At 39.5% G+C, this 17638-nt stretch overlaps 1 protein-coding gene across 1 annotated transcript in view; it reads right to left on the bottom strand.

Moving 5' to 3' along the window:
- TUB (TUB bipartite transcription factor) overlaps positions 1-17638 on the bottom strand; it is a 46658-nt gene that overhangs the window by 15838 nt on the left and 13182 nt on the right. The window contains exons 4-5 of the mRNA XM_086612870.1: positions 16164-16301; positions 1195-1362 (exon numbers count right to left, since the gene is read on the bottom strand). Of these exons, the coding sequence (XP_086468996.1) occupies positions 1195-1362; positions 16164-16301 (306 nt within the window). The remainder of the gene's footprint in view (positions 1-1194; positions 1363-16163; positions 16302-17638) is intronic.

Here is a 17638-nt window from a genome sequence, read left to right as displayed (position 1 = left end):
AAATAAAGAGAAAAAATGGAGAGAATAAGAATATATCTTTAACCTGGAAAAAACATCAAAAATAGAAATGTCTCCCAGAGTAAAAATCTGAGTGCTCTGACCTAATTTGAGAAGTCTGTTGACGTTTTTAAGTCTATCAGCTTTAGTAAGTGGTGTGCCTGATGATTAAATATTCTAAGCCATAGTTTAAGGCAACACAATCACCACACAGATCAGAACTTGTTAGTCATGCCAACATCCCTCCGACTCAAAATGCCCAGGAAATACCACACTTGGAGAAAATCTGCCCATTTCAGTTGAAGTTGCTCACATCTGCAGAGTAATGTCCCTGAAAAAATGAATCTTAGTGAGAACTGCTCTGCAGACAAGAGGCGGGCATTTAGGTATGAATAGTCTATTCTAGATGAGTCAAGTTTGCACTTACGTTTTGCTCTTTATACACAAAGAGTTTATTCTTAAAGCATCAGAGCACTCTTGGTTTGAGCCAAAAGCTGTACACTGAAGAACAACTCCAAAGCAAATGCCTTCAGAAAAAGCTTTGTGAGGATTTTAGGATTTTTTTTTCCTTCCTACAGTTAACATCTAATGAGAGATAATAACAGTGCAGGAAGGAAGAGACAGATGCATGAATGTGTACATACACAATCTATCTCCCAAATCACGCAAGCCTCTAGAAAAAAAAAAAATTCCAGAACATTTGAGGGCTATGCATGGGATATGCTGCAGAATACACAGTGCTGTAATTTTCACCTCTGCACACTTGAAGGCATGTTATGAAAACATGAACAATATTTAACTGACAACATAACTAAAATTCATATTCTAGTTTGAATGTTGTTACTCTGTACTGTTTTTTAACCCTCAAGTAAGTGATTTCCAGAGTTGTATAATATAAAAATGTGAGCAGATGGATATGAGCATTAACATCTGCCTGTACCTTAATAGCAGCACTGCACTGCAGATGGAAAAGCCATATCCTTGAGAGCCTGGAGAGCTCTTGTTCCTTGAGATGAGAGAGAATTTCTTTTTTTTTTTTTTTTTTTTGAGATAATAGATCCGAGGCAAACAGGCTCTCAGGAGAAGAAACACAGAGCAACAATCTCTGCTTAGGCTAGGGCTGAGAGGGAGGATAGGAAAAGGAGTCAACACACAAAAAGCAGCAGTGAGAACACGAAGGCAGCTTTGGCCACTTACCTTTTTTCTGCATTGCTGTTCTAAGATCTTGTTTGCTTTGCTGTTGCTGGCCACTAGCCATTTTCTCTCCATCATCTTCATCATGGCTAGACTGTCCAACAGTGAGAATCTGCACTTGACTTCCTATCTTCTGAACATCATCTTGAAAAGCAGCTGGGCCATCAATCCCTGTCAGACAACAGCAATGCCTTAGCTGTCTTTGTGTCAAGAAATTACTGAAAAGAGAATTGCTCACTCACAAAAAGCATCTGTTCTAAGAATCAGAGATCAGAGGTTCATATTCAATAATGTTTCTAGATTTAAACAAGACTAAACTAGCCTCCAAGGCAAATATCTTACGCCCCACATACTGCACTAGAGAATCTCCAAGAGATGATTAGGATTTCACTGTTGCCCTCCTCACCCCCAAAGCACAGTCATCCACGCACCAGAAACACTAAAAACGAAACAGAAAAAAATTCACTGGGGAGGACTGACAAAGAAACCAGATGTAGCTTTTGTGAGGACACACAACTGGTCTGGAAACAGATAATCCTGAGTTGCAGATTATGCCATATCCTCTCATACACCAGACTGCCATTATGAACTGATGCTTCAAAGTTTCAGAAACCTGGAAAATTCACAAATCCATCTAGCCATGTATACAACAGGAAGAGCAGCAGGTTAACAAGTCTCAATATGCCTACTGAGAGTTAAAACATCAGTTTTAAGAAGTTATAAAGAAGATAATACGTATTCCCTGGAACCTCCATCCTCTGAGATGCTCAAATCCTGACCAGGTATGGTCCTGGGCAACCTGCTCTGAGCAGAAGCGTGCGACAGATCTTCCAGCCTCAGCGATGCTGTGATTCTGTGGCATCTGATGATATCCAGAAAGAAACTATTTACCTCCTTACAGCTGTAAATCACCTCCGAAGACACAGAAATGAAAATATGGGGGTGCGGCATGTTTCTATCACAAGCTACCTTCATTTTTTTTTCTTCAGAACAGCAAGTTAAAACATCAGATTGCAAATGTACTTCAGCCCTTAGTTAAGACTTAGCGCTGGTATATAGTACCAAATTAGCTATATAAAAATGCACTTTTGCACCAATAAAAATGATAATATGATCATGTAGAGATATAGTAAATAATATAAGCCTGTATACCGTTGCTGTTCTGAAATTTTGTTTAATAAGCAAGCAACCCTGAGGAGAATTAGCAAGCATTACAAAGAGCTAGTTCAGTAAAAGAATATGGTGCTCCTCACAACAAACAGAGCTGAATAAATCCTGTAAGAAGGAGCTGTAGGGATTGGGATTTTTTCAGACTGCGATCTGTAGCAAAAGTCTCCAAGAATATCACTTCAACCTGCTCTGCCAGCGGCTGTCAACTTGCATTAAGAGACAACCGGATTATACATATAGCATGCTTAGCTTTACTTTGCCACACATGCTGTCACTGCCACTGTGATACGAAGCGTAAGTGGAAAAGAGTGGTCCACACCCTCAGGAACAGGATCAGCACTGCCTGTGCAACTACCTAACAAGATGCAGCCCAACACTGCAGAAGTATTAAATTCCCAGAGTTCAAGATCAAAAGGAATTACTAGCTCATCTGCATAACACAGACCCTTATCAGGCAATTTCTGCACCAGCCCTGCAAATTCGGATTTACTTATGGTAAAACCAACAACAACAATGAATAAACAATCATAGAATCATGGAATATGAGGTTGGAGGGGACTTCAAGGATCATCTGGCCAAACCTTTCTTGGCAAGCACAGTCTAGACAGCACCTGTCTAGACCAGCAACCTGTCCAGCTGAAGCTTAGAAGTGTCCAATATTGGAGAATCCACCACTTCCCCGGGGAGATTATTCCAAATTGTGAAAAATTTTGTTCTCATTGTGAAAATCTTCCTCTTACGTCCAATCCGAATCTCCTCAGGAGTAATTTGTACCCATTACTCCTCGGCTTTTCCATGTGACACCTTGCAAAAAGTGAGTCTCCATCTTCTTTGTAGCCACCCTTTAAATACTGGAACATGATGATAAGGTTTCCCCTAAGCCTTCTTTTCTCAAGGCTCAGTGAACCCAGTTTTCTCAGCCTTTCTTCATATGGCAGGCTTCCCAGTCCTTTGATCATCTTTGTGGCCCTTCTTCAGACTCCTGCCAGCCTGTCCACTTCTTTTTTATATAGCAGGAACCAAATTGAACACAGTATTCCAGGTGTGGCCTGACAAGCACTGAGGAGAGTGAGATAATGACAGGAGGGCTGACATGTAAGCTGCTGTATTGTTCTTCCAACAAATGCCTGGGTAGTTGAAGTCATTCATAAGAACTAGGTTCTGTTGACACCAAGCTTGCTTAAGTGACCCAACTACTGCTTCGTTGGCCTTATCATCTTGGTTTGGAGGTCAGTAGATGCCTAACGTAAGATCCCCCTTGGAGAAGACCCCTCTGATCTTGACCCTGAGGCATTCATAGCGCTTCCACAATCACTATAGTCAACTTCTATAGGTTCAAGGTTCTCCTCAACATAGAGCGCGACTCCACCTCTTCTTCTCTGCCTGTCTTTACAAAACAGCCTATAGCTATCCATCGCGATCCTTCAGTCCTGGGAGTTGTCCCACCATTTTTCAGTTATTCTGATGATATCATAACTTTCTGATTGGGCACAGAGCTCCAGTTCCTCCTGTTTGTTCCCCAGGCAGCGTGCATTGGTTCACATACACTTGAGGTGGTTGGTCTTCTGGTTCTCATCTTGGGAGGCAGCTAAGGAACATTTGTCACTGCTCCAGTTAGCCTGGCTTATTCCCCAGTTGGATGCAATGGCGTGAGTGTTGTCACTTTGGACCCTGCCCCCTGAGTCTTTCAGCTTAAAGTCCACCTCACCAGGTTGGCCACCCTGCTGCCAAAGATTCCCTTGCCTCTGCTAGGCAGATGAATCCTATCCCTCCCGAACACGCTATAGTCATTGAAGAATGCCCCGTTGTCACAAAAGCCAAAACCCTCACAACAGCACCAGCCATGAACCCAGAAGTTGATTTGTGTTATAAATCTATTTCTGGCTGCATCCTTTCCTCTAACTGGTAAAATGGAAGATAACTTAGGCACCAATACTTTTTTTGCACCCCCAGGGCTTTGTAGTCTTCCTTGATTCTGCCATCCAATCTGTTCATCCAATCTTGAAGAACTAAATATACTTCATGGAAATGTTCCTCTCATCTTGGTAGGATAAGAATTCCAACAGGAGTTCTGTGTGATGCAGAATGAACAGTACAATTTCCTATGTTGCAGATGTAATATGGCACTGAACAGAATTGCATTTTTCTTAAAAGTTATCTCTTAAGCACTACAGCAAAGGTAATCTAGAACAGACAAGTCAGATCCACTGTGGTATTTTTAATATCTTTAATCATATCAACCATTATCATTAAAGTGGCTGCCTGAAGTTCGGTTCTTACCTTAATACACTGTATTTCAAAAGTGTTAGGCGTCTATGACTTTAACAAGATGCTCATGCCTCGTGCATATCTATCTAGCCCCTTATTAAGCTTTGGACAATATAAATCTAATTTTGAGAACCCATTTCAAAAGGAACAAAACACTTTAATTATTCTCCTTCAAAGCAGACATTGATCTGCAGCAAATGAAATGCCTTGAACAGCATTAGACGTTGCACTGAGGCTGCTTTCCTCCGATGCCTGCAGAACATCTGCGCTTACATCCCATGCTGTTAGGAACATCACGTATTATTAGCCATTAGGACAAAGGCTACACAGGCAGGTCACACTTTTAGAGAAGAAAAATCAATTTCAGTATTCTGAAGAGCACATCACTGGTAGAGTGTGTTATTAAGCATTATGAATAGTTCCACTGGTGACCCCATTTAAGTAAATGGAAGATGCAGCAAGACAGAGAGAAAAAAAAAAAAAAAACAAACACCAAAAAACAAAAACGAACCTCTGCTGCACTGTAATATTTTAGATGGTTCATGGTAAACGCAGCATTAACTATTTAATATTTAATATTTGTGTGTGTGCATGCACCTTTGTAGCTATATATGTATATGTAAAACGGTATTAAATTCAAACATACATAAACATTTTTTTTTCTATATCATATGATATAAGTGTATTTTTGTAAGTTCAGAAGGCAGCTTTACCATCACCTACCTAATGTCCGAAAACACTTCCAAGCTTGCGTAATCATGATACTCAAGGTGGATCTCTCCCTACGTTCTCACTTTCTTTGCCGCACTGACTCCTTTCCATCCACTTACTGGAAGGATGGTTCACTGTGCAATGAAACAAATCATTCACATCTATAGTTATAAGTTTCCTGGTTTAAGGACGGGGTCAAAAGAGGCAAAGAAGCTGAGCAGGTTGGGCCAAAAAGAAAGTTTTTATTGCTACAGTCAGCGTTTTCTACGGCTTTTCCCAAAAATGAGGTAGAAAAAAAAATTGATGGAGATGCCTTTGAATATCTACTAAGAAAAGGGAATTTTTGAGAGGCAACTGTGAAGGAGGGCAGGGAGGAAAAAGGAAGACTGAAACAATCCCTCAGTCCCTTCAGTAAAGGCCTTCTGGCAAACTTTGACATGGTCCTGTCTCAGATGAAACCCAGAGGTAACAAATGAAAATAAAGAGAGAATGAAAAAACTGCAACAGAAAATTGGCATTCACTGGCATTGCCTGTGAGAACCTTGTGAATTTTAACAAGGTCAAGTGAAAGGTCCTGCATGTCGGTCAGGGCAATCCCAAGCACAAGTACAGGCTGAGCAGAGAATGGATTGAGAGCAGCCCTGAGGAGAAGGACTTGGAGGTGTTGGTTGACGAGAAGCTCAACATGAGCCAGCAATGTGCACTGGCAGCCCAGAAAGCCAACTGTATCCTGAGCTGCATCAAAAGAAGTGTGGCCAGCAGGTCGACGAAGGTGATTCTGCCCCTCTGTTCTGCTCTCGTGACACCCCACCTGCAGTACTGCGTTCAACTCTGGGCTGCTCAACATAAGAAGGACATGGAGCTGCTGGAGCGAGTCCAGAGGGCCACGAAGATGATCAGAGGGCTGAAAGACAGGCTGAGAGAGTTGGGGCTGTTCAGCCTGGAGAAGAGAAGGCTCCGGGCTGATCTTATAGCAGCTTTCCAGTACCTAAAGGGGGCCTACAGGAAAGGTGGAGAGGGACTTCTTACAAGGGCATGTAGGGACAGGACAAGGGGCAATGGCTTTAAACTGAAAAGGGGAGATTTAGATTAGATCTAAGGAAGAAAATCTTCACTGTGAGGGTTGTGAAGCACTGGAACAGGTTGCCCAGAGAAGCTGTGGATGCCCCATCCCTGGAAGTGTTCAAGGTCAGGCTGGATGAGGTGTTGAGCAACCTGGTGTAGTGGAAGGTGTACCTGGTCATGGCAGGGGGTTTGGAATTAGATTATCTTTAAGGTCCTATCCAATCCAAACCATTCTATGATTCTATGATTTCCATCCTATAAATAGCTATTTATCAATGCCTGTAGTCTGTTCACATCTAAAATCTTCTAGACAATATTTATAGACAGTACCATGCTCTTAGAAGCTAGTAATCTAAACTACCACGTAGAATATTTTTACAACCTGAATTCATCTAAACTGTAAGAAATTAAAAATGCATTAGGTGGACATACACTTAATTTTGATCTCAGGTATGGGATTTTTACACAGGATTTTTTTAATTTTGCTTTAAATACACAAAATGTTATCTACTAAAAAAAAAATCACAAGATCTAGGTCTGGAATGGGGGGAGAGCAAAAAGTATGTGATAAATAAAGAAGAGAACTGCTACTGAAAGCGTTGGGAAAGGAATAAAGTGGCAAAATTTTGTTTAGTTTTTATGATGTAGGAGAAACAAGTCTAAGCTTTCATGCATTTTATGATACCATATTATACCTGTTGGAAACTTCAGCTTCTAAACGATGGACCAAGTAACCAAAATGCATTCAGTCTAACAGGATTTAGTAATGACAGTACATTTTTGAGGATACAAAGTCAAGACCTTGTTTTATTGTTCCAATCCAGCAATTAAACGAAATCCCTTTCTAGAAGGGTCACCAGGCCTACATCCCCAGCAGCTTTCTGCTGAACAGCTTCCAACCATTTTGATATGTCCTGTAGATAGATGCTAAAATGAATGTAGATGAGCCATCTCAGATCTACTACACGTAGTTATCAAATTTCGTTCTGACAAACTAAGCAAGTACAGACTACATGGGATGGAGGCTACAGATCCTGAAGTATATCCCTTGTTCTTGGCCCTACAGATCTAGAGGTTGTTTTGGGGTGGGTTTTCCCCCCCCCCCCCACAATAGGACAAATAGAATATTACACATGCAGTTCTGGGTATCCGTTTGAGCCTTGTGCATTTCAGCTTCACAATCTTCAAAATGATTTTGCAGAAAATAAATACACTTCCTAACGCAATTTGCAGGTGGATAACTAAGGGTCTAGTCATGCTGAACACACAAAGCTTCGATCAGTCTATAGAATAGCCCTGTCTAAACTCAAAATAGGTCCGAGCAGAACTTCCTCTCAAAACTGGACAGAAATTAAGCACTTCTAGACACCTCATCAGAGAAATTCTCAGTCATCACAGTCTATTAATACTGTAATATTACAGCAGAATGAGAAAATTAAAGAGGATAAGCCAGAAATACAATTTTAAATATTTAATTTCTTCAGAGATAATCAAGAAAGAGTATTTAAAATTTTTAGGAGGTGGGAGGGAGGAAGGTCAAATGGGAGGAAAAGATTACATACTATCAAGCTATGTATGATCAGGGAAAGTTCAGAGAGGCAGCTGATATAGGTGGCCACCACTTGCAAATTAGCATGAGACAAAATATGAGGAAAGATTTTGCTATCTGACCATAATGCACGATGCACAATGGTAGTCTTGAAAAAATTAGTTACATTAGATATCAGCAGCAAATTACAGGCATAAGGATAGTGAGTCAGCTCTCCAAAACATTATTTAAGTATTTGACTATATACTGCATGAATCCTCAGTAATTGGATCTTGCAGGAAAAGAATCTAATTGTATTTATATACATCATGTTCCTCTCATCATGTATTTATCCATGCAAACATTTTGCTGTGAAAAGATTTTCAGCAAATGTTATTTCCTCTTCATTCTTTTAAACGAACTTGTAAGTACAGGAAAGAATGATTAACTGATTATTTACACAGAGTCTTTACTGCACCTAGGACAGCATGAAAAGAAAGATTTCTAAATTATTTGAAAATAACAGTTATAATAAATTAAGAATTTCTTCACAGGACATTTGCAAGCTAAGAAACTAAAAAGAAAAGTATCGTACATCAGAGAGAATTAGTTGAGTTCAGTGACTGAACGGTAAACGAGATTACGTATCAGAAAAGGAACATCACACAGAAAATAAGTATTTCTGTCCCTACTTTACAAACTCCAGGATACAAAAATTCTTTGTCTAATTTTATAAAGCATTTAAGGCACAAATTCAACATACGAAGTCAGGCATGTCGCTCACAGACTAAGTTTTAAGAACATGTTAAACCCTTTGCAGATTAGATCTGAAGAGTCGACCAAGGTCAGGCAGGAGGTCTCTGGAAGAGAAAATCTCAAGCCACATTTTCTGACCTCAGTTCATACAACAAGGGTTCTACAACAAGTATGTCCTTCCTCTACAAACATGCTGACAGCAAATGCAGGCACACTAGAAAATTTTCTCCTTTTTTTTAAAAAAAAAAAAAAACCAAACATACATGCCTTCAAAGGCAAGACAACAGGTTAAGCCACTGGTCTCACACAGAAGTCATCTCCACATGGATAAGACTCACAAGGCTGAGGCCAGCAGCAATGCTGCAATTGCAATTGCTCTTCAGAAACAGTGCGGAGCAGCTCTTTCTCCAGATTAGGGATGGTGGCACAAGCCTTCAAAGGGCGGCTGGCCTGCTCCAAGGTCAAAGACAGGGAGTCTATCCTTAGAGAAATCTGTTTTTATTAGACTGACACCAGAATAAATAGAGTTTCCATCCTTTAAAGAACTTGGCTTAACGTAAATCCTGCTTCTTGCTTTCATTGTCTCAAGTGATCTATTTTTTAAATTAAAAACAAAACAACAGTTGATTGTATTTCTGAAATCTGCATTTCTAAGAAGTGTGATCACAGAGTACAGTAATGTTTACTTCTAGAAGAGTGGTACAAGAGAGTAGTATTGCACAAATCAGGAGTGAATGTATCAGGTTTGCATGGCAAGATTTTGGTAGTGGGAGGCTACGGGGGTGACTTCTGTGAGAAGCTGCTGGAAGCTTCCCCTATGTCCGACAGAGCCAATGCCAGCTGGCTGCAAGACAGACCCACTGCTGGCCAAGGCTGAGCCCATCAGTGATGATGGCAGCACCTCTGTGATAACATGTTTAAGAAGAGAGGAAAAAAAAATCTGCTGCAGAAGAGCAGCTGGAGAGAGGGGTGAGAAGATGTGAGAGAAAAAACTCTGCAGACACCAAAGTCAGTGAAGAAGGAAGGGGACGAGGTGCTCCAGGTGCCAGAGTCGAGATTCCCCTGCGGCCTGTGGTGAAGATGATGGTGAAGCAGGCTGTGCCTCTGCAGCCCATGGAGGTCCATGGTGGAGCAAAGATCCATCTGCAGCCCATGGAGGACTCCACAGTGGAGCAGGTGAACACCCAAAGGAGGCTGTGACCCTGTGGAAAGCCCATGCTGGAGCAGGCTCCTGGCAGGAGGAGCCTATACGGAAGCAGGTTTGCTGGCAGGACTTGTGACCCCATGGAGGACTCAACACTGAAGCAGTCTGTCCCTGAAGGACTGCGCTCTGTGGAAAGGACCCACACTGGAGCAGTCGGTGAAGAATTACAGCTTGTGGGAAGGATTCCCATTGAAGAAGTTCACGGATGACTGTCTCCCATGGGAGGGACCTCACATTGGAGCAGAAAAGTGTGAGGAGTCCTCCGAGGAGGACGGAACAGCAGAAACAACAAGAGACAAACTGACCGCAACCCCCATTCCCTGTCTTCCTGTGCCACTGGACAGGAGGAGGCAGAGAAAATGGGTAGTGAAGTTGAGCCTGGGAAGAGGGAGAGGTGAGGGAAAGGTGTTTTTAAGATTTGGTTTTATTTCTCATTATCCTACTCTGATTTGACTGGTGATAAATTAAACTAATTTTGCCAAGTCGAGTCTGTTTTGCCTGTGACTGTAATCAGAGAGTGATCTCTCCCTGTCCTTATCTCAACCCACGAGCCCTTCATTATATTTTCTATCCTCTGTCCAGTTGAGGAGGGGCAGGGACAGCGCAGCTCTGGCTGGCACCTGGCGTCTAGCCACAGAACCTTTCTTCACTGCGGTGGGTTGACTTTCTCAGAATGACTGCTTAGGAAGCTCTACTCAAATGGCTAGAATAAAATATAATGAAACTGCATCTTCTAGAAATTTAGAACTCCATTGTTTAAAAAAAATATTAATTTATATCTATATCTACATATATCTCACTGTTGGGTGAAACTCTCCTCAATAGGAACTTACTGAACAAGCAGAATGTTTGAAGGGGGGGAAAGCATTTTTTTTGGTCTATTTTTTAGGACTGAATAAGCTTAAGTATATTGTAGCTGTCAATATTTTGTAAGCCATTTCACAGTGTATGCCTGTTCTCATACAGGCTGCGCATCCACTGATATGGGTTCAAGCAACTGCAAAATCACAAAGGGATTCGTTTATAGGGAAAGAGGGCACATTGAAATTTCTTTAGGAAAGGGCCTCAGGAGGTGATTTAGACCAAACTTCTATCAGAAGAAGGACTATTGCTAACACTAGATCAGGTCACTAAAAGCAAGCGCTCGAGCACCAAGCTCTACACTCACCTTGATGAAATCTAGAAAACTCTAGCAGGAACTGTACGTTCATAAATCTCTATCCTGAGGAGGCCAAAATGACTTCTTCACAATCAAGTTTGTGTGTTGCCAAAGCATAGCCTGGAAGGGTTGTCAGATCTGGAAATAACAGGACTGTTCTTGGTGAAAACTCACTTACTGTTCCTCCTACCCTTCCTCTTCAATGCACAGGGAAGCCGACATAAATCTACTCTACATGAACCTCCCTCCTCCTGTCAGAAAGGAAGCGTTAGAGTGAGAAACGATGCTTCTTATCCAACAAATGGTGTTGCTTTCTCAGTCAGCCAGCATTAATGTAGTTGCTTGTTACATACAAAAATGGGACAGGATGCACAAATCAAAACAGACAGACAGGTGTGAAAGAGAGAAAAAAAAACAGGGAAGAAGCAAACCAAATCAAAACATGAAATAGCCATGCTGGCAGAAAAAGTGCTGCGTGTCAGAGCAGCTCATTTGCTTTCTGACTCCCATAAAGACAGCAGGGAATACCCAACATACTACACACATCTCACGTAGAACATAAGAGAAAAATTGCTGGGAAGGTATTGTTTATTTGAACATTCTAAACACATCCAAATGCCCAATTTCAGCGACAAAAATCTTCATTTATGTTGCCCGTGGCAGTGAGGGAACCAGTGCAGTTCAGAGCAGGGTTTTCCTCAAACATATTTATATCCTGTTAACTGCAAGAGTGCTACGAAAAAAAACCACCACAAAACAAACAAAAAAAACCACAAAACGAACCAAACAACAACAAAAAACAAACCAAGCCAAAACAACTTTTCATGAAAAGATTCTTGAATTTCCTATCAGATTTCACTTTGAATTAACTTCTGGCTTTCCATGGTTTTCCGTTTTGTTTTGGTTTTGGTTTTGTTTTTAAAAGGTTCCATTTTATCTTCCTGATTTTTTTTTTTGTCCCATTCATTATACATAGCCAAAAAAGCACTTTATCAGCTGTATTTATTAATTTCTTCACAAATCTATATTGGGGGAAAAAAAACACACCACTATGTATCTATAATACTTTCAAGAATCTCAATTTTTAAAGAATCATCAAACTATTTGATATCTAAAGATACTCTGGTTTTGTATTTGTAATACTACGCAGGGTGCGTATTTTTCATAGGCTTCTGTTTTAACTATTTTTACTTGTTGGCGTTATTTTTCTGTTGAACCATCTAGAGATACTGCACATCAGGTTCACTAATATCCTTAATCACCCCTCACTAGTGTCACAAATCAAACCAGAATTTGATCCACTATCTGCACTAGAAAGATAACCATTTTACATATTCATTTGCTACATTTCGGTTTGTTTTTTTTTTTTTCCAATACTGAATAGCATGTCAAACAATAAACTGGGAGGTCAAAAGTTTCAGAAATACCAGTTTAATGAGCTAAACTACTACAAAATGTCTTTAATTTACTGAATTTGCAGGCTCTGTCCCACAAAAATGATGTCACTTTTTAAAAATAGGCACAGTGTATACTGGATACCATCATTAAGAATGAAATACCAGTAATAATCACATATTTAGAAAAAACTGCTAAACACCGTAATACCCATCACAGAATTACAAAATGTACTGAGCCCTAACTTGAGGAACAATCAGCTCTACAATTAGTCACATTCCTTTTCTTGCCTTATGTCAGCATAACCTCATTAAACCCAGTATTTTCCTCCTGTTTGTCTTTAGCACATTGTTGTCATCATAGTGTCATCATTCTTCGAGCCACTTAAAAAAGCATTACACACCTAAGACCAGAGCACAATCATTACACAGCAGCTTCAAGAGGTAGTCATGTATAATTCAATGATTTTTACTCTGAATTAGCTTATTATTTATACGATCTGGTCTAAAGGTTCTTTTTTCTTAAAGCACAAAGAGCTCAGCTATGTTTAGCTCACTATAGCTAAATACTATCAGAAACCTTTAAAATGCTATTTTAGCATGTAAAGTGCATTCACCCCTCAGCATCCATCCTACTTGTTTACAGGACTAAACAAAGGTTACAGTCAGAGTAGTCAGAGCAGAGACAAAACCTGAAGCAATTGCAAAGCTAAAAGTATAACCTAAAACTTCCAAGATTTGGTCTAATTACCAATGAACTTCCTCCAACAAAACCTCTTGTGCCACAAAATGGTATCAAACCATTTAACCTTCTTCCATTTTAATTAGTTAAATCTGAAGTTATTAGCAAATTCATTTAACATTATCGTAAAAATCTTTTCTTAAGACTCACACTTACTCTTAAAAGTAACTGGAAAAAATGATACAAGTTCCACTACGCGGTTCTGTGACCACTTGCATTTTCTTCATTCCTAAGTAACACAAATTAGCTATGTCTGTAGTGGATTGATCAGTAAAATCCCTCCCAAATTTTGAAGTCATGTTTGCTTTTACTTCTTCATGCACTAACAAAATACTTTGCAGCTTTGATAAGGATGTAAGACTGGAAGTCCAGTTATAACCCCCTGCAAACCCTCCAAGTTTACAACACTATCACAGGTAAACTAGATATGATTCCAAGGGTTAAATTATACATGAATGAATAGTTACATACCAGTGGGTGGAAAAAGTAGATGAGCTGGATGAGAAGGTGCTATGTGTACACTCTGAACATACTTTTAACTGATAGGGATATTTTTCGCTTGAGATTTGTTACTAATCATCAACATGAACTCCGGGACAGGAAATATGCAAAATTTTCTTTAGTATAATTGATGAGTAACACCTCCACTCTATGGAAATATACACATAAGATGTAACGGATTAACGGATGGGCAAATGCTGAAGGTTGGGAAGGCCATGCATAGCATAGCAGGATGAGCAATAAGAATTGCAGTAGAAGCAGAGGTTTCCACAGCTAACTTATAATAATAGTTTCCAACACATACAGCAGTATCAGCTTGCACAGATCTTTACGAGTTTCCTTACTGCCACCCCACAAAAAAAGTTAAACTAGCATATCTAATTAGGAAAAGTTCTTAGTCTACATAAAGTGACATTAGTTTTACTGACACAACTTGCTTCTATTAAAATATGCTAACAATTGCCTGTTCGGTGTATTTTTCAGAATATGAATAAAAATATTATTGGCATATGAGAAAAACACTAGGTGTTACCTCCCCTGAGATAACAAAAACCCATGCAACTTCTTCACAATAAGCACACACTGCTCATGGAGTAACTTGCCCACATCTAGTAGGTAAGTTCAAAGGCAGCTTATCCATTAAGCACAGCCCCGGCACGCACGTGAGCAGTGTCTGCACAACAGCCCTGGAGATCACACATTCCAATGATTGCCATTTCTTGCTAAGTGTCTCACGAAGCCTGCAGCTAGGATTTTGTTCACAGAATATTTCAGCCAAGAGGTCCTCAGAAAACTGCCTAGAAAACATGCAAATGTATACACCTGTTGGTGTTACACAACGCAGATTTGTCAAATCAAACCTTCCGTAACTGACTGCACAAATTTTAAGTTCTGAACACAGTACAGACATAAACACCCCATAAAGGCCAAACAGACATTATATGAGATGAAACAGAGACTCAAGCTTATGCAGTAACTATGAATTAAGTATTACCTTGCACAATGCTCAGTTACAGCCCAAGACAGGTTTTCTTTTAAAGTAGTAAAGGAATTTTTACTCTTCAGCAAGATGTACTTCAAAATAAAATGTGTCATCTGTATAACTACGCTGGAATGGCATTAGTTTTTACGTTGAATTCAGAAATAGCTTTCTGTTCACTTTTTTTGCTAACAATTTTTACATTCAGTTAATTTCACCATTAATTTTACTTGTTATTTTAAGCCTGGGTATAAACACATATCATGTTTTTTTCAAATATATGAATAAAGTCTTTACCTCAGGGCCAGACTCTAAAGCATGTCTAACCTAGGGCTTCCTTTGCAGCCAGAGGGACTTACAGACATAGAGAAGCTGCAGATTCAGATCTGACCAATTAGGTTGCAATATAGTGTAAATAATTTTGATAAGGTAGGCTCATGTCCTGCAAAATCCCTATAAATAAGCTCCAATACTCTGACCTCAATAATTACCCTTATTAGTCATTGCTATCTTTAGACTTATCAAGGATATGTGCACTGTTTTCTCACTTAAGCAATAATGGAGAGACTGTTGGACTTACACAAGACAGGAACACAATACAGTCCAGGGAGGACAGTGTTACAATGACCTTATCCAAGAACTGCAAATTACTGGAAAGGTATTTATTAATTTCGTTATTCACTATCAAGTAAAAATAAACTCTATGTTCTGGTACAAAAATATATCTCTCTGTGTGTGTGAGCATATATATATATTAATATATATATTAAAATATATATAAAATCTGCATAATTCTAAAGCAACTTATGTTACTTCTTCCATCTATTCTCTATAGCTCAAATAGTAAATCCAATAGCAGCAACATAATTTCTACCTACCCTTCTGTCATTATCAATAGGGTATTTTTTTTGTCTACTTAATCTTACTGAAAGTCATTGCAGAGAATTTTTTCATATAAACACCTCACATATGTTGACAGGTGTGTTAGAGTAACACTGAAGTATCAGCCCCTTTGAGGATGTTATCTTGGTTTTGTTGAATTGATTTTCAAAATGCCTGCTTAACCTCCCGTCTGTATAGTTTAAACCTCTGTAAGAGTCTGGACAGAAATGACTGCAATTTAAGGCTGTTTCTCCAAATTACATTACATATAGACAGTTTGAAAAACCACATTGGTGTTAAGATGGTTCTCATTTCTTTAACACTGCAGGAAAACACCAGCATTTTTCCATCAGTACTTTTTTCCTCCTCTGCAATTTGAACAAACATGCTCCTTTGGAAAAGATTCAGTTTATGAATTTTAGCCCTCCTTCACTCCCGGGTTCTACATGCTGAACAGAACCAAGTCACCTGCATTTTCCAATCACAAAAATTTCAATAAATTACTTTGAGGCAATTTTCAGAAATTCAAATAAATAAATTAAAAAAAAAGAAAAAGAAAAAGAAGTATTTTGCAGTCAATTCAACATCTGACATTCAGTCGCATGCAGCTAACCTTTGTGTTTTCCTTTTTTCTCCTTTCTGGTGCTGCCAGTCTGACAGCTCGCAGCTGCTGCCTTGGTTTTTTTAGTTGGTTTCAGAGCTTGGGCATCCACTACCACCTTTACATCTTCCTGTTCGGCCTCCTGCACTGCTTGAGAGATTCAGGGTACCCCACCAAAAAGAAAAACAGAGAGAACAGAGAAACAAAGAGGGAGAGAAAAGAGAGAATGAATTGAGAACTTTGTGAAGACATAAAAGAGTAAGCAGAGTTTGTTTGCTATTTCAGAAAATTCATGCAGAGAGGAGAGTCGAATAAACCGGAATTTGCAAAGCTAGCTGCAGTAAAAATCTGAAACTGTTAGGTTAGCTGGGATGTATTTCCCGAATTTTTTCCTCCTTCCAGTAATGTATCAGATCCTAACCTTCAGGCCAAAAGTGACATCAGAATATTAATGTGTTGCTGAGCTATTGTAGGAAGCACTTTTCCTCATAGTAAAGCTCTGCCAGACTGATGATCAACACTGGCAGCATGAAGGCAGAAAAATTTTATTTAGACTTTGTAGTGCCTATGCTTAAAGCTACATTCGAACCCCATAAGCAAGTAGTCATCAGAAGGTTATTTTCAAAACACATCTTGCACAATTGTATATATCACAGTACAGTGAGCAGAACGGCCACGCATTTTATGCTAAAACTATACCCAAGCTGAAATTGAAAACTCCTCCTACTTTGTAACATATACAGATTAATTCCTTAGAAGTCTCAACATAACATCCATGGCATAAACTCTGAATGTCAGCATAATTCATGCAATGCTAATTTTTTTCAAAGTAAAAAGAGGCTTTATCATTTTCTAAAAGCATGATGTACTTAGAGGTCAATATTTGAATCTGTGAAAGCAACACACAATAACTTTTCTGGCCAGGCCAAGCCTTGAAGTGAAATAATATTGAGTCTACAAAGGCATAAATGCAATTACCTTTGTGAAATATATAAAGGAATCACCAAACTTCACACCCTAAACAAAACAACCTGTAGGCGGGCACTAAGAGATCTTGGTGTCAGCTGCTGGTCACTGTTAATTGTTGAGCCCCACCGGCTTCACGTGGTCACTATGGTTTATCTCAGAGGAGTATCACTCTGGCACTTGAGGCCTCGCACCATTCCTTTCTTCTTCCCTAAAACTAAAGTGCTTTCTTTAAAAGGATAAAAAAACTCCACTAAGAAACCTTACTGGAAAAAACTGGTCGCCCATAAAATTGCTTTTAAAATATCCTGGCAAACTTCATAAACCCCCAAAAGACCAAATGATGCTCAATGACATGTGAACTGACAGTAATCTCTCTTTGAAGAGCTCTCCCTAGGCTTCTGGTCTTTGAGGCAACTTTCCTGTTCACCTAATCCTTCATGCGCATGAATGGCAATAGAAACACCAAGGAGATTCTCAGAGGAGTAAGATGAAACGGATTTAGCCATGTCTGTGTAGAC

Source organism: Tauraco erythrolophus, chromosome 6 (genome assembly GCF_009769465.1).
Source record: "Tauraco erythrolophus isolate bTauEry1 chromosome 6, bTauEry1.pri, whole genome shotgun sequence".
Lineage (NCBI taxonomy): Eukaryota > Metazoa > Chordata > Aves > Musophagiformes > Musophagidae > Tauraco > Tauraco erythrolophus.
Note: the sequence above shows the minus strand (reverse complement) of the source record. Positions and strands in the feature narration are given on the sequence as shown.